The 26,413-nt window shown below is 35.9% G+C and overlaps 1 protein-coding gene across 1 annotated transcript in view; it reads left to right on the forward strand.

Annotated features, from left to right (window-relative positions):
- The first annotated feature begins 8,288 nt into the window (after positions 1-8,288).
- Positions 8,289-26,413, forward strand: part of SLC38A11 (solute carrier family 38 member 11) — a 60,635-nt gene continuing 42,510 nt past the window's right edge. The window contains exons 1-7 of the mRNA XM_008687037.2: positions 8,289-8,327; positions 8,807-8,924; positions 11,133-11,207; positions 17,437-17,571; positions 18,511-18,576; positions 22,243-22,349; positions 24,353-24,432. Of these exons, the coding sequence (XP_008685259.1) occupies positions 8,289-8,327; positions 8,807-8,924; positions 11,133-11,207; positions 17,437-17,571; positions 18,511-18,576; positions 22,243-22,349; positions 24,353-24,432 (620 nt within the window). The remainder of the gene's footprint in view (positions 8,328-8,806; positions 8,925-11,132; positions 11,208-17,436; positions 17,572-18,510; positions 18,577-22,242; positions 22,350-24,352; positions 24,433-26,413) is intronic.

Genomic DNA, 26,413 nt, shown 5'->3' on the forward strand with positions numbered 1-26,413 from the left:
CCTGTAAAGCAGTATAGTGTTTTTGAAAGTGGACTTGGATTAGGTGTAAAAGTATTTTGTAAACTCTACAGCAACCACTTAAAAAAGTAAAAAACAATTATAACTAATATGCTTAGGAAGGAGAGAAAATGGAATCATACAAGATGCTCAAATAAAACCATAAAACACAGAAAGAGTGTGGGAGACAAAAACAGGAACAAAGAGCAGGGGCAACAAAAAGAAAACAGTAAATAAATGTGATAGATATTAATCCAGCTATATCATTAATCACTTTGAAAGTCAGTGAAAAGACAGAGATTGCCAGAGTGGATCAAAAAACAAGACTCAGGGGGCGCCTGGGTGGCACAGCGGTTAAGCGTCTGCCTTCAGCTCAGGGCGTGATCCCGGCGTTATGGGATCGAGCCCCACATCAGGCTCCTCTGCTATGAGCCTGCTTCTTCCTCTCCCACTCCCCCTGCTTGTGTTCCCTCTCTCGCTGGATGTCTCTATCTCTGTCGAATAAATAAATAAAATCTTTAAAAAAAAAACAAGACTCAGGTATATTTTATATACAGAAAACCCATTTTAAATATGAATACATGTATAGATCAAAAGTAAATGAATGGAAATATGCTATGCTAACACTAATCAAAAGAAAGCAGGAGTAGCTATATTAATTTCAGACAGAGCAGACTTTAGAATAAAGAAAGTCATCAGGGATAGAAGAGTATTGCACAATGATAAAGGGGTCTCTTTTACAAGAAGTCATCCTTAACATGTATGTGCCTAATAATAGAACATTAAAACATGGGAGACAAAAATAGATAGATATACTATCTATTAGATAGATATACTATTTATCTAACAGTATGAATATATCTAATAAATAAATACACTACTGTAGTTGGAATTTTTAGCTGTATCAGATATGGATATATCCATCAGGCAAAAAACCAGTAAGGACATAGTTGAATTCAAAAATACAATCTATCAACTGGATATAGTTGACATCTATAGACTACTTCACCCAACAATAGCAGAATACATATTCCTCTCAAGCAGGGATGGAATATTCATCGAGATAGATGACATTCTGGGCCATACATACCTTAACTACTTTAAAAGAATAGAAATCATACAAGGTCTGTTTACAGACCAAAACAGAATTAAACTAGAAATCAATGACAGGAAAACAGCTAGAATATCCCAAATATTTGGAGATTAAACAACACAAAAGACTGAAAAAAATCAATAAGCCTATAGGTAAGCTAACTAAGAAAAGAGAGAACACAAATTGGTAATTTCAGAAATGAAAGAGGGGACTATAAATCACTATAAATCCCATGGACATTAAACGGATAATAAATACTATGAACAACTCAATGCACATAAGTTTAATAACCTAAATGAGATGGACCAATTCCTTGAACTATACAACCTGCCAAAACTTACAGAAGAAACAGACAATGTGAATAGGCCTATATCTATTAAATACATTGAATCAATAATTAATAACTTTCCCAAACAGAAAGCACCAGGCCCAGATGGATTCACTGGTGAATTCTACCAAAGATTTAATGTAAAAATTATACCAGTTCTTTACAATCACTATCAGAAAATAGAATCAGAGGAACCACTTCCTAACTCATTCTATGAAGCCAGCACTGACCTAATACCAAAGACATTACTAGCAAAGAAAACTACAGACCAATATCTCTCAGGAACATAGATTCAAAAATCCCCAACAACATAATGAATCAATTTAATATTGTTCAATTAAGTATTATTCAAATTCAATTAAATTGAATCCAACAGTGTACAAAAAGAATTATACACCACAACCAAGTAGAATTTATCCCAGGTATGCCAGGCTAGTCCAAAATTCAGAAATCAATTAATGTAATCAATCACGTCAACAGGGTAAAGAAGAAAAAAAAATCACACGATGATATCGCTAGATGCAACAAACACAGTTGACAAAATCCAACACTTATTCATGGTAAAAATTATCAGAACACAGGAACGGGGGGAACTTCCTTAACTTGATAAAGAATATGTACAACAAAACTTCAGCAAACATCATGTTTGATAGTGAGAAATTCAAAGCTTTCCCACTAACAAGGCAAAAATATCCCCTCTCATCATTGCTTTTCAGCATCGTACTAGAAGTCCTAAATAATGCAAGCAAGACAGGAGAAGGAAATAAAAGGTGTACAGATTAGGAAGGAAAAAATAAAACTGTCTTTGTTCATGGATGATGTGATCATCTATGCAGAAAACTGGAAAGAATTGGGAATGAAAAATACCTGGAACTAATAAATGATTACAGCAAGATTTCAGGTTACAAGATTAATAAGCAAAGCCAATCATTTTTCTATAAACTAGCAAAGAACAAGTGTAACCTGAAATTCAAATGCACAATACATCACACCCAAGAAATTAGATACATAGGTATAAATACTTAGGACTGACACTACCTGTGTTCAAGATTTACTATAAAGTTATAGTCATAAAGACAGTGGGGAAATGGTGAAAGACTAGACAAACAGATCAGTGGAAGAGACGAGAGAACCCAGTAATAAACCCATATAATATAGTCAACTTATCTTTGACAAATGAGCAAAGACAATACAATGGAGTCCTTTCAACAAATGGTGCTAGAACAACAGGACATATACATGTAAAAAAAAAAGGAAACCAAACACAAAACTTAACAAACTTAAAAAATTAATTTAAAATGGATCATTGATCTAAATGTTAAATACAAAATCATAAAAATCTGAGAAGATCACACCCAACATCTAGATGATCTTGGGTTTGGCAATGACTTTTTAGATACAACACCAAAGACACAACCCATAAAGGAACACTTGATAAATGGGACTTTATTAAAATTACAAATAACTGCTCTGCAAAAAAAAAAGGGGGGGGAGAAGAAGAAGAAGGAGGCGAAGAAGAAGAAGAAGAAGAAGAAGGAGAAGGAGGAGGAGAAGGAGGAGAAGGAGAAGGAGAAGGAGAAGAAGGAGAAGAGGAGGAGGAGGAGGAGGAGGAGGAGGAGGAGGAGGGGGGGGGAAGAAAAGAAAAACTGTCAAGAGAATGAGAAGAAAACCCATTGGCTGGGGGAATATATTTGCAAAAAGATATACCTGAGAAAGAACTGTTATCCAAAGTATACAAAAACTCTTAAAACTCAATAATGAAAACCAACCCAACCAGAAAGTGGCCAAAAACCTTAACAGATACCTCATCAAAGAAGATACACGGTGGCAAATAAGTACACAAAAAGATGCCCCATATTATATGTCATCAGGGAATGCAAATTAAAACAACAATGAAATATCAATACACATCTATTAGAACGGCCAAAATACAGAACTTTGACAACATCAAATTCAGACAAAGGATGTTCATTCATTTTACCTTTTAATGCAAATGGCACATCCATTTTGAGAGATAGTTTGATGATTTCTTAGAAAAGTAAACATACTCTTACATAGGATCCAGCAATTGCACTCCTTGGTATTCACCAAAGGAGTTAAAAACTTTTGTCTACACAAAAACCTACACACAGATGTTCATATCAGCATTATTCAACTTCCAGAACTTGGAAGCAACCAAGATGTTCTTCAGCAGGTGAATGGATAAACTGTGGTACATACAGACAATGAAATATTATTTAACACTAAGAAGAAATGAGCTATCAAGCCAAAAAAAGACACGGAGGAAACTTAAATGCATATTACTAAGTGCAAGCAGCCGATCTGAAAAGGCTATGTGTTGTATGATTCCAACTATATGACATTATGGAAGGCAACTCTGGTCGCCACTATACCACCAAAGCCCATATATATAATACTCTGGAAAAGACAAAACTATAAAGACATTAAAAATATCAGTTGTTCCAGGGATTAGGGGTCAGGGGGACAGGGAGAAAACAGCCAAGCACTGAGAATTTTTAGAGCAGTTAAAACTACTCTGTATGATACCGTAATGGTGGACAAATGTCATTACACATTTGTCCAAATCCACAGAATGTGTAACATCAACAGCAACCCTAATGTAAACTGTGGAGTACAGGTGATAATGATGTGTCAGTGTAGGTTCATCAATTATAACAAATATACCTCTCTCGTAGCGGATGTTAATAATGGGAGAAGCTATGCTTATGTAGGGTCGAGGAGTATAAGGGAAATCTCTGTACCTTACACTCAATTTTGCTGTAAACCTAAAACTGCTCAAAATAAAAATAAAACACATTCAATTTTTAAAGTATAAATAAAGACTAAACAGCAAAAAAAAAAAAAAAGTATAGGAAATTCTATCTTAGTTATCTATCACTGTATAACAAATAGCCCCAAAACTAATGGTCTGAGGCAAAAATAAACATTATCTCACATTTTTGTGGGTCAGAAAGGAGAAGCTTGGTTGAATGGGCCTGGCTCAGGTTGCAGTTGGGATGCTGGCTGGGGCTGCAGTCATCTGAAGGCTTGCCTAGGGCTAAAGGACTTCCTTTCAATATATCTCACTCACATGGCATTGGCAGGAGGCTTCAGTTTCTTGCTATGAAGACCTTGAGTGCATTCATGACATTGCAGCTAGCTTCTACCAGAGTGAGTAATCTGAGAGAGAACAAGGCAGAAACCACAATGACTTTCATAACTTAGAATCAGAGGTTATACATGTAACTTCCATCATATGCAATTTATTAGAAGCAAGTCACTGAGTTCAGCCCTCATTCAAGGGAAGGGGAAAGAAGCTCCACTTCCTGAAGGAAGGAGTGTCAGAGAATTTGTAGACATATTTTAAGCTACCATAGAGCCCATATTCACAAAAAGAAAAAAATGCATACACATACACAAACATATATAATATATTGAAAAAAATCTTAAAGATAATTGAAAGTACAAATACAATCATTTAAAATTCTTTCTCCTTTTTACTTTGTTTTCTACTTTTTAGAGACAAATGTTTTGGGAATTAAAAAAAGAAAATTTTACAAGTTTTACAAATTTACAGTCCAAGATATTTGTGGTCAATATAGTGAAGCATTGATACTTAAATAGTCAACATGGACAGAACTGATATCTTTATTTATTCTACTTATCCATGATTTTGATATTTCTTTCCATTTATTTAGACCTTGTAATTTTCTCTAAAGAGACTGTGCATATCTTTGGTTGAATTTATTCCTAAGTATTTGATATTCTCTGACACTATTAAAAATTAGTTTCTTTTTATTATAATATCTAGTTGTTGTTGCTGTAGAAAAATTAATATATTTTCAGGTAACTCTTGTATCTAGTTGACTCCCTAAAGTCTCTTATTACTTCTAATATTTTCCCTTTTAATATTTTATTTTGTTTTTTAATATAAACACTCTTATTATCTGAAAATGATGGTTTTATTTCTACCTTTCCAATCCTCATACCTCTAATTTCCTTTTCCTTTCTCATTGCTTAAGGCTACAGACTCCAACAACATGTTAAATAAAAGTCATGATCTGGGTATATTTGTTTCATTTCTTAATTAAATGAAAATGCTTCCAAAATTTCCCCATTAATGAAAATATCTGCTATAATTTATTAAAGGAAGTTGTCTTCTATTTCTAATTTACAAAAAGGCCTTTTTTAATTGTGAATTCAACATTATCAAACCTTTTTCTGTATTTAGTAAAATAATTATGTGGTTTTCTCTTATAATCTGTTAATGTGGGAAATTAAATTTATAGGTTTTTTAAGTTAAGCCACCCTTTCACACTTGAAGTTTACCCAACTTGGTCATGATATTGCTAACTTTTCATACACTGTTGGAATCAATTTGCTAATATTTTATTTGAAATCTTTGAGTCTATATTTTTTAGTAAAATAATGCTGGAATTTTCTTTCTTTTGATGCACTGTATCAGGACTAAGATTACTAATTTTGAGTATATCAAAATTATATATTTTGCATAATAAAAAACGCCATGAACAGTTTTAAAAGAAAGAAGCTGGGAGAAAATATGTGCAAAATATGTAATGGATATAAGTTGGCACCCTAAATATATAAATAACACTCACAAATCGATAAGAAAAAAGACTAACAACCAAAATCAAAAGGGCAAAGGATATAAAATGAAATTCACGAAGAGGACAACCTAAATATTTAATTAAATTCATCAAATATTATAAAAAGATTCTTAACTATAGATTGGGACAATATAAATGTATACACTAATTACCATTTTAAAAAACCCTTTAAGAACAACAAAACTTAAAAAAAAGGAAGTCCTGGTGTTGTAGACAAAGCAGAAAAACAGGAATTCTATCTCTGCTGGTGAAAGTGTTATTGGTACTACTAATTTGTAAAGAAATTTGGGAATATTTTGTGAAGTTTAAACATGCATGACTTATTTCCTAATAATTCTACTGCTAGAGAATCTGTCATTTAATATGCTCCAGAAGGGTGTAAAATTAGAACCTTAACAACCTTCTTTCAGTAGGAGGATGGCTAACTGATCCGTGAGAGAGAAAATGAATAAACTGTACCCACTTATATCTATATAATACATCTTGAAAACAGTATATTGGGTAAACAAACAATAATGCTGTTGGGAAAAATAACATGTACAATATGGGACCATCTTTCATAAATCTTGAAAACATACAAATCAATTTCATATATTATTTATGGCTATAAATGAATGAGTTAAAATATAAAGCATGGATAGAAAAGATATACACCAACTTCATGAATAGATGACTTCAGGGATGAAGAGAAAGGAATGGGGATGGAGAAAGGGGTTTCCATTGGAAGAGTAAATGCTTATTTTGCAGTAGAAGAAAATGTGACAAAATGTTAACATTTGTTGGGGCGTCTGGGTGGCTCAGTCAGTTGTGCCTCTGACTCTTGATTTCCGATCAGGTCATCATCTCTGGGTCCTGGGATCCAAGCCCCGGAAGGGCTCTCTGCTCAGCATGGAGTCTGCTGGAGATTGTCTCCCTCTTCCCCCCTTGCTCAAGCGCTCGCTCTCTCTCTCTAATAAATAAATTTTAAAAAATCTTTTTTAAAAATGTTAACATTTGTGGGGCACCTGGGTGACTCAGACAGTTAAGCATCAGCCTTAGGCTCAGGTCCTGATCCCAGGGTTCAGATGGATCCTGGAGGGGGCTCCGAGCTCAGCAGGGAGGCAGTTTTTCTCTCTCCCTCTGCCCTTCCACCCCCCCATGTTCTCTCTCTCTCTCTGAAATAAATAAAATCTTTTTTATGTTAACATTTGTTAATTTGATATAGAGCTTATTTTATCATTCTCTTTAGCTTTTTTCATTTAAAAAATGTTTCATAATTTAAAATAAAAGAACTTCTTTAATAAGTATTTGATAAGTACGGTATTCTATTACCACTCTTACTATCCTTGAAACCTTTCTGTATGTATTCTCTTTGTGATTGAATATTCCATAGGCCAGTTTCCTCATCTGTAATATAAGAAGGGTGAACAGGTGATCACTGAAGACTCTTTCTACCTCAGACACTCTAGGTGCCTTCCCTTTCCCATCCCCCTTACACTTCCCTCCTCCTTGCTTTTAAGATTCACTACCTGAATCCATCATCAATCCAGCTCCTTTTCCACTCTTTAAATCTCCTTTTCTGAAAAGTCATCAAGGAACATTTAACCAAAGCATGCTCAGTAATCAACTTTGCTAAAACTCTAGAAAAGATTTGGTTTGCTTGGTTTGCTTGCTTTGTTTTCCATTTAAAATAAGAGTTCTATATTTTCATCTAGCATCTCTGACACAGAAGATGTGCAGGAAGCAGGAGGAGGTGGTAATAGAAACGATACTCCAGGGAAGCCCCGGTCCTACTGCGTTCTTACCTGGGCATCAGACTCCAGCCAAAGAGCAGCTAACTTTGGAATGGACTAAAATGAAAGCACCGTGATTCTTTTTACAATCTGGGCAGGGCAGGGCAGAGCAGGGTGGAACACACTGTAGTTTCCAACTGGAGGTGGGGTGGAAAAGGAGGGTGCAGGGAGAGAGGGCTGCCCAGATCAGAAACATCCTGTAGCATCCAGGCGTAGAAGGAAGGTGCATTGGCTGGGCAAGCTCCTGGAGGAAAGCGCTCCGGGCTGCTGCAGCCAAGTGAGCTCTGGGCTGCAGCCCGCTTCCCCGCGGATCTGAGGAGGTGGGGCCAGGGGCGACCGCGGGACCGCTCGCTCCCCTCTCCCGCCGCGCGCGGACTCCAGCTGTGCAAGGTCGCGGAGGAGGCTGGGCAGGCTTGTGTGGGATACCGAGGCCCTCGAGCCTTCCACGTGCTGAAGACTCTGAAACAGCCATGGGCTACCAGGCGCAGGGGCCCGTCATCCCGCCACAGGTAAAGCTGGGACGCGGGGCAGCTTGTGAAGCCAGGTCCTTTCCAGTCGTTCACCTTGCAATAGAGAGCCGCACACTTCATCTGGGGTCTTGGTTTAGCACAGCGGGAAGTTCTCCAGGAGAAAAAGTTTTGCCTCCATCTGACTTTTTTTTTTTTCTTGGCAGGCACTTTTCAATATAAACCCTTTAATCTCACAAAATCCGAATCCTGTATTCTGGGATTCCACGCAGCAATCCTTGAACTTGGCGCAGCTGTAATTGGGGCATTTTAGAATGGAGTTTGTTTACAATGCTCTGTTGAATTACCTGTTATTGTTACTCTTTATTGTATTGTACTAATCATTATTTTCTTATCGTTACTGACATTACTAATTATTACTACTAATGTCGTGTTGGTGTCCTGCATTGAATATTTGTCTGACACTTTTCTAATTTTTTGACCTAGTGAATACTTAATTGCCATTTTATATATTAAAATAGAGCAATCTAGATGACAGAGAAACCCTCGTTTCTGAACATAAGCACAAAGGGAAAACTTACCGTCAGTTCACAGCTGTTTTTAATGTTGTCAACTCGATTATAGGATCTGGTATAATAGGTAAGTGTTGCTTTGTTTTGTTTTAAATTTTAAGTGAAAAGACGAAATTTAAAACTCTTACCATGTTGCTAGTCTTGATTATTTTTAAGGAAAAAAATCTTAAATAATAAAACTGGTAATTTTTTCCCCATAAAAACCTTCCTTTTTTTCCAATGTAACTATGTGCATCACAAGAGTGTCTTTTATGCTGAAGATGGGGTTGTGATTCAGACTTTTTCTTCATTTAAGAGCGTCCTTCATATCTGGTAGATTAAGGTGGAACTGAATATGGGATATGTTGAATTTATTTGTATAGGCTATATGGTCAATTGATAATGCTACCTAATACATCTTCCTGAAGTGTCCACCATTACTTAAACCACCTTTCTATGACCTTCTAGAGTGTTAATCTCCAGATATTTGGAAATATTGAAGGTATATAAGTTTAATGTGAAAACAACAATCTTGTGAAAAATGAAATCATACAGTATTTCCTTACCTATCTAAACAGTTTTAATTTTAAGGTACGAACTTATTATAATACATTAATTTTAAGTATCATTTAATCAACAAGTAGATATTGGTTAAATCAGAATGCATAGATTTTTTTTAACAAAGGAGTCAAATAATCAGAATTGAAAAAATGAGAGGCTTATATTTTCCCAGTTTGAACCAAGGGGAAAATTCTGACAAAATAAAGTGTGTTGCCTTATAGTAATTAAGACAATTATTTTTTCAGTGCTGATTATTTTTTTTAATATTTTATTTATTTATTTGAGAGAAAGAGAGAGCACAAGCAGGGGGAGCGGCAGGCAGAGGGTGTGGAGAAGCAGGCTCCCTACTGAGCAGGGAACGTGATGCAGGGCTCCATCCCAGGACCCCTGGATCATGACCTGAGCTGAAGGCAGATGCTTAACCAACTGAGCCACCCAGGCGCCCCTAATTATCCTTTTTTTTTTAATTTGAAAACATCCAATTTAAGAAAAAGCAAGGACAAAACAAAATCCTACAATATGCATTGAAAATACTACTTTTTCCTGTAAAGTTCTGACATTTTAGTTACAGTCATCATTGAACATTTATCTTAATTGAGTTACTTTTTTCAACTTTTGCAAGCTGATGTGTTTCCTGATGTTACCTGTTTCCATATATAGGCAGTTCTTTTTAATGGCACATAAAATAAAGGTACGTGAGGTAAAGTAATCAAGTAGGGGCAAAGATTTGTTTGAAATTCTACCCCCATGAACTAGGGAGGTGTGGACAGCTCTACTAGGCAGAATTCCAGAGTTAATTCCTGAAGTGAACACTTTAAGCTGATTCATGTCAGCAACATTAAAAAGCATCTCTTAATTATGTTCAGCAGATATTTTAAGGGAAAATTTTCCAGAGAATAAAAATTCTGGGTGGATATATTTTAAATATGTTTTTTCTTAATATTTTATTGCCCATAATCTAAAATTGGCCATTTCCAAAAAAAATGCATAAGAAATACTTTTATATACCCCTTCAGCTTTATTAAAAAACACTTTTGGTGTGCCCTGGTGGCTCACTTGGTTAAGCATCTGCTTTCAGCTCAGATCATGGTCCCAGGGTCCTGGGATTGAGCCCCGGGTAGGGCACCCTGCTCAGCGGGGAGTCTGTTTCTCTGTCTCCCTCTGACCCTCCCCTGCTCCTGTTCTTGCTCTCTCTCTCTCAAATGAATAAATAAATCTTTTCTAAAAATACATAAATAGTAAAAAATTAAAAATTATTAAATAATAAAAAATACTTTTGCCTTCTCATTTTTCTCTCCTGGTTACCCACTTTGATTCTAGAGTCAGTCTTTCCTCATATCCCATAATCCTTTTGTGCTCTTCTTACCCTCTCTGCTTTCCCAGCTAGCATGTAAGGGAAGCTTTAGGTTATTACTTTCCACATATTCAAGGTCATATTGCCTCCTCACCCTGAAGTGAACATTATTTGTGTGAACCGGCATCTGTTTTTCATTTGCTGCTTTCTTATTCTTATCCCATCACCTCATAAACTTGCTCTCTTGACATGTCCTTAGCTTGCATTTTATTCTGAAATAGTATTAATATGCTAACACTTGATTTGAATAGCCATAGGCACTGTTTACAACCATGTCCTATAAATATGTCAATTTACTTAGCTTATTTTATACAGGAATTGGGGGAAAGCTTCTATATTCTTATATGTTTTATTAATGTGATTAATTTTATATTTTTCCAGGATTGCCTTATTCAATGAAGCAAGCTGGCTTTCCTCTGGGAATATTGCTTTTATTCGGAGTTTCATATGTTACAGGTAAAATACTATGTAATTGCTTTTTCCTGCAACTTAAATCTTGCAATGATGACTACACACACACACACACACACACACACACACACAATAATTGAATTTTCTAATTAAGGAGTGCATCAAATAATCCTAAAGAATTCAGACATTTATGTCTGAGAAGATTTACTTTTCCTGCTAATCCTCTGAACAGATTAGAAAAGCATTATATATCACCAAGCCTAAATCCTTTTCATGCGCCTTTTCCACTGTATGCAGGGAGTGGTAGATGAGGGAGTCATTTTAAAGGCTGATTAGGCTGAAAGAGACTGCTTTGAAAGTGTAGACATCAGACCTTCCTTTCCCACAAAAACCTTAAGCAGGTGCACATGAATGAGCAACCTTTTCTAGCTATTTTTGTGCAGGTAGAACTTAAAGACCTGGTGCTCAACCAGCAGGGCTCACCACCCACTCCCCACCTCTCCCGTGCCTGCCCAGGCTCCCTGCCTGCCGCTCTCTTTCAGGGCAGCAATAACGTGCTTCTGTATCACTTCTCTTCTGCTTCCCCCTTTTCATGTAATGGGTTCACTCACACTCACGTTTTGCCTTTCTTCCATCTGAGTGCAGGTTTTACAACTCATAATCACCTCCTCTTCCTGCTGTTCTCATCCCTGCCCTGTCACCCCACCAGCTCACCTCATGACAATCACAGGGTCCTTCCTCTACCTTGGGATCACCGTGAAAAAGGCAGTGATCACAAACAGATACCACCTGCAGTGGCTGTTTTGAAGGTGGCCACTATGTGTGGTCTTAGATGCCCTTTTACCAAGGAATGCAAAACACCTCAGCCTTGTTTTTTCAGTGTTGACCTGTCTCTCAGTGGCACCATGTTCCTGTGAGGTTATGATCCCCAGCCACCATTTCCCCACAGCCTTCAGCCAATAACTGACTGATAGGAAAGCAAAAGCTGTGCACCCGAGAGCACCCACACACCTGCCCCCCACACCCACACCCCCACCCCCACCCCCAACCGGAGAGACCAGTGCATGTTGCAGGTGCAGCAAGTCTCCACCGGAGACCACCTCTGTGCTGAACTGTTTCCCCTGCCCTATCCTGTCACTCCCATTCTCTTGAAGAGCACTCCCTCAAAGTCCCTCGCCCGAGAATCTCTGACCCAGCTCTGCTTCCAGAGACCCTGACCAAGATGCCATGCCGTCAAAAAAAATCTCAGGTTTCTAAGACCCTCCTGTAACTGCCATTTCTCCCCCCTCAGGCTGAGGAAGAGAGAGTAAAGCATGCCATAGATACCAAAGTCAGGGCTGCAGAAGCACAGGACTGCCTTCCTCCCTCCTTTCTTCTCACCACCTGTTCTCCCCAAACCTAGGCTGCTTTGAGCTTCTACAGCTCTTACTTTGTGGCTTAAGACCCATAACATAGTAACGTGGGACCTGTAACATTGTGCTTATTCAGTGTTGCTGGTGTTTAAAATTTGCACTCCATTCATGAGAATATTCATCACACTAAAAAATCCCATTCAAGGATTACACTTGTTTTTAATTTCCTGTTTCCCAGTCAGTCAGCACTGACAGATAATTAATTTCCACCCAGGCATAATAACCATGGCTTATTTAAGTACACTGTAAACATTTATGCACACTGTAAACCAGTAGATAGAAAAAAATTTAAAAATATATGTCACCTAAGAATTAAATACTTGAGGTGAATTAAGTCACATTATGCACAAATTAATCATAATGTGAATAACTTTCTCAACTAATGCTATGCATAAACTTAACAGCAATGCCTGTGAGCAGCCCTTTGCAAAGTCATATATTGCAAATTTATTAATCTGTAGAAATAGTTACTCTTGTTAGTTCAGTTGTATGATCAAAATCTTTAAATAATTTTGATGAATAAAGGATGACCACCCAGAAGCAAAAAATGTATAGACTATGATTCACTTTATTTCTTAATTAGGCTTTTAAGAGAAAACTCTACAAGTAGGGTATTATACTGAATTTTTCTTTAAATTGACACTTAAATGGCACAAGGGTTTTTCTTTATAATTATTCTTTTGTCTTTTTAAGGCCTCTAGTGAGATATGTCCAGCTCAGCAGGTAGTTTTTCTAAGTTCTGTTTTCATGTTTGTGAAATGTTGGGGAATAAGAACAAATTATTTACAACAAATGCTTTCTTTTAATTTGCTTTAAGATTTTCATATTTGTTGATTAGAGTGTAATAACTTTTATTGTCCAAACATACATACTGATTTAAAAGAAAATTTTTATGTTGAATGACATGGACTCATTCATGGATTTATCTAAAATTTCCATGCAATATATTTGAAGTGAGATCAAAATGTTATAGCGATTGATATTCCAGATTCCTAAAGCTCTTAAGATATATACTTATAGCTTGTATGTTACAAGTAGGGAAACACATTTATTACTGACTAAATTCTTGGCAAATTGTTAACTTTAAGCAATGTATTTTGAACTTCTATAAAAATCAGCATTCTCACCCCAAGCATACGGTTCTTCACCAAAACTTCACAACATCAATGAAACTGGTTACCTCCTCTCTGTGACTGAAGTCCTCATTCATTCTCTTCATTGGTCAATAAGTTGCTGTTGAGTTTTCCTGCCTTTAGCATCTGACCATTTCCTGATGAGTCTTCCATACTGCTGCAAAATTACCTTCATAAAACCTCAGTCTGGTCTCTCTCATGTCCCCAGTCAAGGCATTCCAAGACTGTATAATGACAATAGAAAAAAAAGTTATTGCATTCAAACTCCTTCATAGCTCAGGCACAATCTGAACTTTACATTTCATCTCCAATTAATCTAACTTCTTTCATATAGTCACCAACATTACCATGTGTAGAAGTTATGTTTTAGTCATTCTAGACTATTCCATTCCCTGTAGAATGTGCTTTCATGCTGCCTTCCCATGGATAGTCTCCCTGCTTGACATTCTTTTTCTTCTCTACCTGGTGAAATCCTGTATCCAAGGCCTATTCCTCTGTGAAGTTTTTCCTGGTTTTAAACAAAGGCAATATAACTAATTGCTATGTTCTTTGTGCTTACAGAGTATTTAAAAATATACTCATTAGGCCATTTATCACATTAAATTTAATCACATATGTAGACATCTAGCAATCCTGCTATATTGATTCATTCAACAAATATTTAGTGAGACTGCTGCTGCTGTATCAGTGAAGAACATTATTCCTGCCTGGAGGAATGAAGCTCACAATGTACTCTCAGGCAGACAAAAAACAGAATTATAATACTTTATGAAAAATACCATATTAGAAATATGGGCAAGATGATAGGGATACTGGAATTTAACCCAGTCTCAAAGGAGCAGGCATATTTTGGGGACAAATAGACACCTCCACTGACTGTTTATAAGTGAGCAAAGAAAATGGAAGGGTGTTCTAAGCAGATGGAAATGTGGAGATGCAAAAGGGAACTGTGTGAGTGATTGCGTCTGCTTAAGCATAGGGTTGATGTTTGTAAGTGGAAAGGGAGGAAGTTAGAGGTTTGCAGAGGCATTTATGAAGGCTCCCATGTAATGATAATCATTACCACTTCCTGAGGACTGGCTTGATGCTGAGGGTAATGCAGCCACTGTACTTAATCCTGACTCCATGAAGTAGTTATTAGTGTTCCACTTTGATGGAGAAGGAAATTGAGACTTTAACAGGTTAAAATGACTTGCTCAAGGTCAGCACTTACTGGCAACAGAGTTGAAACTTTGATTGAGTGCATGGACTTTGGAGTCAGACTACCAGGATCTGAGTCCCAACTCTTCCTTTCTAGCTCTGTGAAGTTCAGCGATTTGCTTAACCTTTTGTGCCTCGCTTTTCTCATCTATTAAAGGGGGAGTGGAGGGTAATAATTGCACCTACTTAGAGATGTTGAGAAGGTTAAATGAGTTAATATGCATAAAGCATTTAGGAAAAAGCTTGGCACACAAAAAGTGTTGTGAAAGTATCTGCTAGTATTTCTGCGGTTCTTCTCATTGTTATTATTATCAGACTCCAGATACAGTGCTTTTTCCACCTATAGAAAATAGCCAAAAGTAGCACAAGCTCTCATTCATTTAGTCTCCATAACATGCCAGGTATTGTGGTAGACATGTAAACATCATAATCCTCATAGACTCTTCTGTGAGGTTTGGTGTATTGTCTTACTTTACAGATGAGACTCAAGAAAGTGAAGTCTTCCACCCAATATCATATAACTAATAAATAATTTTTTCTGCCTCATGAAAAGGGTTTTTTTTTTTATCCAAAAGTATTAGAGGATTCCCCTGGAGGATTTTAAGCAGAAGACAAGATCAGATTTATGTTGTGGTCAAATCCACCTGGTAGAGCAGGGATGTCGAGAAAATCTTTGTAGGGTGGGAATGTTAAAATTGTTTTGAAAAGGGGCTAGATTGGTAGATGAGGGAACTATGAGGAGTTTTCACAGTAATCAGGTGAGAAGTGATAAAACCCTAAAATAAAGTAGATTAGAGATTAGAAGTGAGGGGATACCATTGAATAATTTATGATGCAATAGTTAATGGATTTGGTGACCAAAAGAATGTAGCAGGTGATGGGTAATGAGAAGTCTAGGGTAATGCTCAAATTTCTGTTGGTACTGTTCACAGTTTAGAGAAATATAGATGGAGAAGCGGGTTCCAGAACAAACATATAAATTAGAATTTGGATATTTAAAATCAAGATGTCTATGAGATCTCCAAGATAAAATGTTTATTAGATAGCTAGATATCGAGATCTGGAGTTTTGGAGGAGTCTGGGTTGAAGATACAATTTTAGGGATTAATGACATCTGTGTGAAAATTAAAGCAGCAGGCATGAATAAGATCACAGTTGGACATTTTGTTTTTTGTTTTTTGTTTTTTGTTTTTTTTTAAAGATTTCATTTATTTATTCGACAGAGAGAGACAGCCAGTGAGAGAGGGAACACAAGCAGGGGGAGTGGGAGAGGAAGAAGCAGGCTCAGAGCGGAAGAGCCTGATGTGGGACTCGATCCCATAACGCCGGGATCACGCCCTGAGCCGAAGGTAGACGATTAACCGCTGTGCCACCCAGGCGCCCCACAGTTGGACATTTTGAAGAGTGAGAAAAAAGTCCAAGAATTCATGTTCTAAACCGAGTAAAAGAAATTGGTGAAAAACTATATATGATTAGTCAAAAAGGTAGGAGGAAATCCAAAAGAAATTGATGTCACAAAGGCCAGGGGAAGGTGATTGAAGAAGAGGAGAATAGTAAACAGAAAAAACAAAAACAAAAAACCCTGCTACCAAAATAGCAAATTAGATTAAGATTTAGGAGGTATCCATTGGATTTATCCACTTGGAACTCATTGGTGAATTTGTTGCAAGAAGATTCAACGATGTGGGAGGGAATCAAGGTGGAAAGCACATTGCAATGATTTCTATTTTCTTCTTTGTATTTTAATGCATTTCCAAATTATTTAAAGGATAAAAAAAATCAACTGTGATGGAAGCATGAGTGAGAGAAGAGAAAAAACAAGAATCACACACTGTGCATAGCTGTGTACCCAGCACAACTTCAGTGTCGTTCATTAAGTGCTCAAAAAACATTTGAGTTAAGTGGAAAAAAAAAAAAGGAGAGAGTAACTCTTAATTATATAATTTCTGTATATTTGCGTCTTAAATTCCAACTCTAAAATGAGGGCTTAAATCTTTAAAATGTAAATTAAAAAGATTCTTGGAGTTTTCTCTTAACCATAACTATAAATAAAGTTACTAGTTGTACTTTGTTATCAAACAAATGATCTGATTCTCCTCAATTTATTTTTTTCTGAATGTTTACACATCACTTTTCATTCTCAGTTTTCACACATTGAACGTCTATGAAATATCTGATTACCTACATTCTGCTGCTTGGAGAGTTGAGATGCTTCCTGTTAATAGTCGTTACAGTAGTTAGGAAAGTAAAAACTGATGCTTTCGCTCTAGTCTGCGTACCTTCTTCTGTCCAGTTCATTGCACAGATATGTTAAGTGTATTTGCATCTCAGTTGAAAAATATATAACTGGAAACAGAACTGTTTCATGAAAGGTAATGTTTTATGAAAGGAAACTAAGCCTTGCCAAGCCAACTGACTGTAGCATTAAATTAAATTCTTCATGGTTTCTCTTTCTTTAAGTCAAAATACAAAAAAAACTTTTATATTAAATGTAATCTGACATTTGCTTAATGGCTGTTTTTGCCACAGACTTTTCCCTTGTTTTATTGATAAAAGGAGGGGCCCTCTCTGGAACAGACACTTACCAATCTTTGGTCAATAAAACCTTTGGCTTTCCAGGATACCTCCTCCTCTCTATTCTTCAGTTTTTTTATCCTTTTATAGGTAAGTTGAATGTGAAAATGAAAAGCATAACTCTTTCATAAACTTACAACTATTTCTGAAGAAGGTTGTTTTAGTAGGAGATTAAAAGTGAATAGTTAAAACAATAGATTTCTTCCAAGGCTGAAATATGGTTTTTTTTGAAAACCTTAGGGTTTGTGGAAGCCATGTACAAGGCCAGCATGTAATTTGAAATTTGTACTGTAATGGTGAACATGTCCCCTAGCACTTCTTAGGTAAATTGTTAACATTCAGCAATGACCAAATTGACATCATTTTTTAAGTCAGTAATACAGAAGCTATTGGTCAAACCATTAGCTCCTTATGTCTCCATGGAAGGCTAAGAATGTATTTTCCCAAAATCTGACTTTTTCAAATGAGGGGATATTAGGGAGCCTTCACAATTTTCTATTATCGTTCCTCACTTTGAGCAATGCATGTGTTCCTGAAAACATATGCGGAAACTGAGCTTTAGTGAAAAAACAAATCACATTTTAAATGACAATGGAAACTCACTATTATTTAAAGTTGTTCTGGAAAGAATCAATTCATGAAGTGAAAATGTTTTTGTAATATAAATTGATATTCTCCCATATATTTGCTGTCTAGTTATTTTTGAAATTATACATATTTGTAATCACAATATATATTGAAAGAAGTAGGATTATGCTAATCGTTGGGAATAACTGATTACTTTCAAAATAGTTAACGGGTATTAAGGAGGGCACTTGTGATGGGCACCAGATGTTGTATGGAAGTGATGAATCACTAAACTCTAAACCTGAAACTAATATTACACTGTATGTTAAGTAACTGGAATTTTAATAAAAACTTGGAGAAAAAAATAAAAGTGCTAAATGCAAAAGGAAAAAAAAATCAAAATATTCAAGATGGAATATGCGATAGCTTCTTGGTGACTATATTGTTTTAATTATGTTTTAGCTATGATAAGTTACAACATAATAACTGGAGATACTTTGAGCAAAATTTTCCAGAGAATCCCAGGAGGTGAGTCAATGTATTTATTTTATGTATTATTCATAGTTGATGTGGGTCATAATAATTTATAAGCAAAATATTTGCAAGTGGAAGAATTGGATGACTTCAAGTATCTGGCAATATCCATGATCCATTCTGATCCTAAAGCATTAATCTACTTTTATAGATAATTTAGTTCTTATTTAGCTGTATAAAGGATATCATTATTATTCACATTCTTAAAATACTTTGTATTTTAAATCTTATGCTACATATCACCAACTCTACGTAGTAACATTTTTCATGTACTCTTTTTACTATGCCATTTCTAAAATAAGCAAGCTGACATTTTTTTCTCCATTATTTGTATTAAGGTATAATTTAATACAGTAAAATTAGCCCTTTTTAATGTTTAATTGTGTAACATGTAGTTTGACAAATGCATACAGTCATCCATCCACAACCACAATCAAAATACAGAACAATTCCATCACCCACCTTTCAAAATTTTCCTTATTTCCCTGTGTAGTCAAACCCTCCCTCATCTACAGCTCCTGGCAACCACTGATCTGATTTCTCTCCCTAGTTTTGTTTTTCCCAGAATGACAAATAAATGGCATCACATAGCATGTAGCCTTTCAAGTCTGGCATCCTTCACTTAGTATAGTGCATTTGAGACTCACCCAAATGAATCAGTATCAGTAGTTTGCTTTTTTTTTTTTTTAATTGCTGAGGAGTATTCCATCATATGAAGTACAACAGTTTATCTGTCCCTCAGTGGAGGGACATTTGGGTTGTTTCATTTGTCATGATTCTGAAAAACCATTATGAACATTTCAAGCAGACCTTTTCAACATGTGCCACAACCCCATTCCCTATTCAACCTTTCAGCATATTACGGCAATTTGAATAATTCAGAGATCATGAGTCTTTTTGTTTTGAAGAGTTTCTCACCTACTCTATAGTTATCATAGTTGAGAGTGATGCAAAAACACCTTTCCTCTTAGTGCAGAATCACTCCTTCTAGAGACATACAAACCAAAAAAAAAAAAAAAAAAAAAAAACCACCTTAAAACTAGAAATTGCACCTATTCCTTTCACAGAGTTTAGTGGAAATGGAAACCAGGGAGACTTGACCATTAAATAACAGACCCACTGCTTGCTTGCTGTGTGACCTTGAGAAGGTTAATGCCCTCTTTGAGTTTTAGTTTCTTCATCTCTAAATTCTAGAGTATCACCTGCTTCATAGAATTATTGTGTGAAACAACACAGGGAATATAGACAGTGCTTCGCATATAGTAGGCTCGCCCAACACTGTTAGCTCTTAGCAGCAGCTTCCGTTCTAGCCCCCAACTACAAATCATGTTTTCATAAACTGAGATCATGTGAGTGGATAGAATGCTAAGGAAAAATGCAAAGAATATAATGTCATATATAAAATATGACCTAATTATGTAAATTTTCTATTTTCATAAACAACTACGGAAAAAAACAAGAAAAAATATATTCAATGTAAACTGTGATTATCTTTTAATTGCAGGATTCATGAGATTTTTTTTTGTTTCCTTTGTTGTTTGGTTTTTCAAAGGATCATATGTAAATTTAGAAAAAATCTTTTTATCACTTTATTTTCACTTAAAATGCTTATTCAGGTATATTTTTGTGAGACGATCTCATCATTGGATCCTTATTTTATTTTATTTTATTTTAAAGATTTTATTTATTTATTTGACAGAGAGCGACAGCCAGCGAGAGAGGGAACACAGGCAGGGGGAGTGGGAGAGGAAGAAGCAGGCCCCCAGAGAAGGAGCCTGATGTGGGGCTCAATCCCAGAACACTGGGATCACGCCCCGAGCCAAAGGCAGACGCTTAACGACTGCACCACCCAGGCGCCCTGGAAATCTATGTTTTCTATCAAACATATTGGTAAAGCAAATGATTTGAAAGGGTAAACAGAAACAAATATACAAATTATTTAATTCAAGTTATACTTACCAAAAATATGTAAATAGTTGAATTCAAGGTTTCTGGAACTTGAACTTCCTATTTTAGTGTTTCGATTTGCAACTTTATGTTGATTGTTTAGTTATATCTGAGTTAAGCAAATATTCATGATTATTTTATTATAGTACGTACGTGTGTGTCACATTTATACCACTTCAAATCTGCATCTGGGAACTTCCCTGCAAGTTAGTGTATTAACTATATAAGAAAATAAGTCTCACTTACTTTTCCCGGTAATAGCTTGCTTGCTTGCTTGCTTGCTTTTTTTCTTTCTTTTTTTTTTTTAACTCACTCACTTATTCTACAGACCTTAGACTTTGCAGAAATTTATGAACAAAGACATGGTACCAGTGGGGACATTTCAAAAACATAATCATATGATCTCTGAAGGAATTCAATATGAGCTAAAAAACGTAAGCAGTGGTATCTTCCTTGGAATAGATATATAGCTCCCAAAGTTAATACTGTGATTAGCACAGCCTTAAAAATATATAAATCATTATAAGTATCTTTTATTTTATGTTTACAACTTTTTAAAAAAGATTTTATGTATTTATTTGTCAGAGAGAGAGACAGAACAAGCAGGGGGAGCAGGAGACAGAGGGAGTAGCAGACTCCCCGCTGAACAGGGAGCCCAATGTAGGACTCAATCCCAGGACCCTGGGATCATGACCTGAGCCGAAGGCAGATGCTTAACCAACTGAGCCACCTAGGCGCCCCTTATGTTTACATCTTTTGCTTATATGTGATGATAGGCACACATGCACACACACACCCCCAACACACACACAATTATGTACTCATGTGACAATCAAGACTCTGTAGGGTATACTGGTTTCAGCAGAGCTTCCCGATTAGTTTTCTGTATTGCTTCTGTCTACTATACTTCAGGGAAACCTCTTCTTTCTCAACAAAAGTATAGAAATAGAATATTTTTATCTAAAACTTGAGTCTTTTTTTTTAAAGATTTTATTTATTTATTTGACAGAGAGAGAGACAGCAAGAGAGGGAACACAAGCAGGGGGAGTGGGAGAGGAAGAAGCAGGCTTCGCAGTGGAGCAAGGTGCCTGATGCGGGGCGCAATGCACAGCTCAATCCCAGGACCCTGGGATCATGCCCTGAGCCAAAGGCAGACGCTTAAAGACTGAGCCACCCAGGTGCCCCTAAAACTTGAGTCTGGAAATTTCAAGCTCTACTGTTCAAGTCTCTCTAGGATATAGAAGTTAAAAAAAAAAAAAAGCCTCAGAACATACCCTCTCCTGATGTAGCTTACTTCCTATAGAAGGGATTTGCCATGAGAGGGTTTTGGACAGACTGACATCATGTTTTTAGCCTTGGGGAAGGATCTCTGTACCTTCTAGGTACAGAGTATGAAGGTATACTCTAAGGGGACAAAGGAAGGGTAGAAGCAGGAAAACTGATTAGGAGGCTATTAAAATAATTGGAATGCAAAATATTATAAGATTATTTGAACTATAGGTTCATCCTTAAGTTATTTTGTATTTACATTTTTGTGAATTATTTCTATTTTTACATGGTTTTATGGAATTTATTTACTCAAAATCTTTGTCATTTAGATAACATTTGAAGTTATTTAAGTCATTTTTGCACTTAAATATTTGACTGCTTACTTGTATTGCTGGTGTGTTAATTTATACCTATAAAGATTTTATAATATTTATTATGTTTTAGTTGACCCTGAAAACTTGCTTATTGGTCGCCACTTCATTATTGTGCTTTCCACGGCTGCCTTTACCCTGCCTTTGTCCTTGTATCGAGATATAGCGAAGCTTGGAAAGGTAACTTATATCTTAAAAAGGCTCAGAAATGCACTTTGTTACCTGCACTAATTTTGTCAAACTACTGTCTATGTGGCCAAGTTCTTAATTATAGTATTTATCTTAGTTTCTTTCTTACCTTTCTTTCTAAGGTAGATACTCTGATGTCAGACACCATACTTTTAATTTAGAAAATAAAAAGAACTATACTTACACCAAGTCTAATTTACTGAAAAAATGTTGTATCATTTTTTTTTTATAGATAGTAGTTTAAACAATTTAAAGTTAGACTAAGTTTAAGACGTATGGATGAATCTCTTCACTGGCTCAAAAATTTTTTTTAAACTATAGTGTGTTTCATCCATTGAATTTAAATATCAATGTGTCATTGATTAATTCATGAAAATTTGGCCAGTGTATACGATTCTTATTGCTAAAGAAAGTGATGATGCATTTCTAATGAAACCAACCAAAAAATTATTCAAGTCACCATATAGGCTCGCCTGCATGGACTAGCCTTTATCTGCCTGTATTTTTATTTCCTTACTCTCAAGGAGTGTTGGAGTGTTTGTATTTTACACAAAATACTATTGGCATTATATTTACATTCTGCCAAGCATTCTGATGAAAAATTTTTAAAAAGAGTTATTTATATATTTTTATGTTCTAATTTGAAAAGTCCAACAGGCAAGTGAATTTTGCTTTTCACTGTGATGTTTCATGTGTATCCACAGTTATGGATCCTTCCTTAAGGATCCTGTTATGGATCCTATTTCCCAGAGTCCTTCCAGGTAAAGCTGAGAGTGGAGATGATGTTCCAAAGTATTCTGACCACTCTATCTTTGTTCCCTAACAGACTTGCAGAAATAATCATGAGTCTATCAAAAGCAGCTTTTTTGTGAATTATCTGAAATGGCTGAACAATTTTCCATTTCACGTGTTGTAGACATAAATGTTATCTTCTGAGAGCAGAAGGCCAGGCATTTATGAAAAGAAAGCTAATATTCTATCATATTATTAATACCTGAACATTTTTACCGGTGTCCCTTAAAAGTGTCATACTGTAATATTTAAATAAATCTCCCAGTGAGCAAACCCAGAGTAGTTAGGAGCCCTGATCTGGAGTTAGGGGGTTTGCATTTGAATTTTCCCTCTCTCATTTTTTAACCATGTGACCTTGGGAGTGTTACTTAAAAATCCCATCCTCGGGACTCATAACAGAACCTTCTTTCTAGTTAAAAACTAACAATCAGGGAAACAAGGTTAATGATAACTAAATGAAATAAAAGCAACTTTACATTATGTTTTTCTTATTAGAGAAAGAAGTCTAAAATGTGCTCATCCATTAAAAAATTAAGGACAGAAACACAGACCTAATAATGAGTGCACAGATCACATATACACACAGACCAGTTTATATTTTAACTAGCTGAAATAGTGACAGAATAGAAAGGAAAAAAAAAAAAGACTTTAGAAACACAGACCAAAGGGCAAAATCAAATAGGAAAAATAGACTAACAGAGCTAGAGAACAGAAAGAAAAAAGGAGATGCACCCCAAAAATATGTGTGAGTGGGTGTGTGTGTGTGGGGATCCTGTCTTGATAGGGAGAGGGTAAGGTAAAGACAGAAGCAGAAGAAGCAATTATAGATAGAAAAAAAGCACAAGTCAACACCAAAATAGGACTTGAAGAAAAAAGAAAACAACTTCCCTTTGACTTTTATAAACAAAAATCGCCAGTTTTGTATTCTATACAGTAAGCCACTAAAAAAATTAAAGCCATGTTGCAAGATTAGTCATAAATGATACTTGCCTTCCTATTTGGGGGAAAAAAATAATACTATGGTCTGATAAAAAGTTACATGCCTGAGATTATCAACAACAGTCTATAAGAAAAAACTACTATAGGATACTATAAACAAAAGCTGTATATATGTTTACTCATGTAAAAAGAGAAACACTTAATATTTTCAATATAGTAATCTCTCTTCCAAACTGACAATATCTTTACATTTTCTTTTGCAGATCTCTTTTCTTTCAACAGTTTTAACAACTCTGATTCTTGGAATTGTAATAGCAAGGGTAGTCTCATTGGGTCCATACATGTAAGTTTTGATGCTCTATTGGTTAGTCTTTAATTTATAGCCTTTGCATAAATACTTATATGACATATTGTAAATGCCAAAATATAAAGTAATCATGGTACCAGAAGCACCATTTATCTTCAGTATTTGACAAAATGAGAGAAGATAATTACATCTAAGTAGACAGGCATTTTTCATTGGGCTGCTGCATGGCTGATGAGATTAAACTGAGTTTACTCAGTTTACTTACTGGTCCTAAGAATTAGAATAAGGAAGAGATTTTGAATAGTTAGAAATAGGAACAAAGTAGAGCGCTCGGGAGTGAAAATGGTAAATGGCAGAAATTTTTATAACTACCCCAGAGATGGATTTGTTAACAAAGTTTCACCAACATAGGCTGAAATGAGAAGAATAAAGAATATAGTGGAAGTTTTCTCCGTTACAGGATACATAATCACTTTGCAAACCACCCTTTATTCTCTACTAAGATTATATTCTTTGATTATTTTGTGTTAAAATGCTTTGTCATTTGTGAACTGATGGTGATAGCTGTGAATGTTACCTGTGAGGGGGGGAAAGGAAAGGAAACCTGTTGAATAACTATCTGTGACAACGTGGTTCCCAAGGTAACTTCTTTTTTCTATTGGTTAATTGTTCTGCAAGATCACATCATTTTCAACTTCATGTGCTTATGTCTGGCTTTTTAGTCTACCAAGAAAGTTCCAAAAATTATGCCTCAAATTTATTTGGAAGGAATTATGAAACATCTTGTCTAATTATATTTGATCTAAACTTTACTTTGAAAAAAAACACCTATTTTTTTTAAAGGATTGAAATAAAAGAGAAAAACATAAATACCTATCGTGTTTATATTAATGTTCTCTTCAGCTAACTGAATCCCAGTTAGTAGTTGTATTAGCTTGGGCTGCCAGAACAAAATACTATAGGGGTCTTAAACAACAGAAGTTTATTTTCTCATAGTTCTGGAGGCCGCCAGCATGGTCAGGTTTTGGTAAGACGTCTCTTCCTAGTTGCAAAAAGCTGCCTTCCTGCTGTGTCTTCTTCGCAAGGCAGACAGTGAGAGAGACAGCAAGCTCTCTCCGGTATCTCTACTTATAAGGACACTAATCCCATCAAGAATGCCCTGCCCTTAAGACCTCCTCTAACCCTAATTATCTCCCAAAGTCCCCATCTCCAGATACCATCACAAAGGGCCTCTAGCTTCAATATACGGATTTTTGGAGGGGATGCAATTCAATCCTTAGCAACAGCAGTTTTGAAACGCACCCAGTTTCTTTCACTGTGGCCATTTATTCTCTCATTTAGTGAACGCTTGCTGAATGCCTGTTGTTTCTAGCTATTTTGCTGCACCCTGAGAGAAAAAGAGCAGAGAAGCGTTAAGTCAGCACCTGTTGCAAGTTGTTCACAATCAAGTAGTGAACATTTTAAAAACAAAACAGAAGAAAAAGAAACAGCAGTGCAGTAGAAGTGCAAAACAGAAGCATTAGAGCAGGAGCAGCACCAAGGAAGAGAGTGCTCAAATAGTTCGTCTGAATCAGGAAGGGCTTCCTGGAGGAAAAAAAATACGATCTGGGTGTTTTGAAAGATGAATAGGAATTTTTTCAGATAGATGAAAGTGTAAAGGCATTCCCGGCCCAGAAAAGGTAAGGATAAAAGCACAAAAGCATATGCCAAATTCTACGCACATTTATTTAGTATCTACTGCATTGATACTGTATTCATCTCTGATTTTCAAAAGCTGAATTTATGCAACAAAAAGCTAATAAGTATATTGAACAGAATATAATACAATACAGTAATTGTTGGTTGATGTTTTTAATTGTGTAAGACAGAACTTTTTTTTTAAGACTTTATTTATTTGACAGAGAGAGAGAGAGCACAAGCAGGGGAAGCTGCAGAGGGAGAGGGAGAAGCAGGCTCCTTGCGGAGCAGGGAGCCCGATGCAGGGCTCCATCCCAGGACCTTGGGATCAGGACCTGAG

This window comes from Ursus maritimus, unplaced genomic scaffold (genome assembly GCF_017311325.1).
Source record: "Ursus maritimus isolate PB19 unplaced genomic scaffold, ASM1731132v1 scaffold_1, whole genome shotgun sequence".
NCBI classification, from domain to species: domain Eukaryota; kingdom Metazoa; phylum Chordata; class Mammalia; order Carnivora; family Ursidae; genus Ursus; species Ursus maritimus.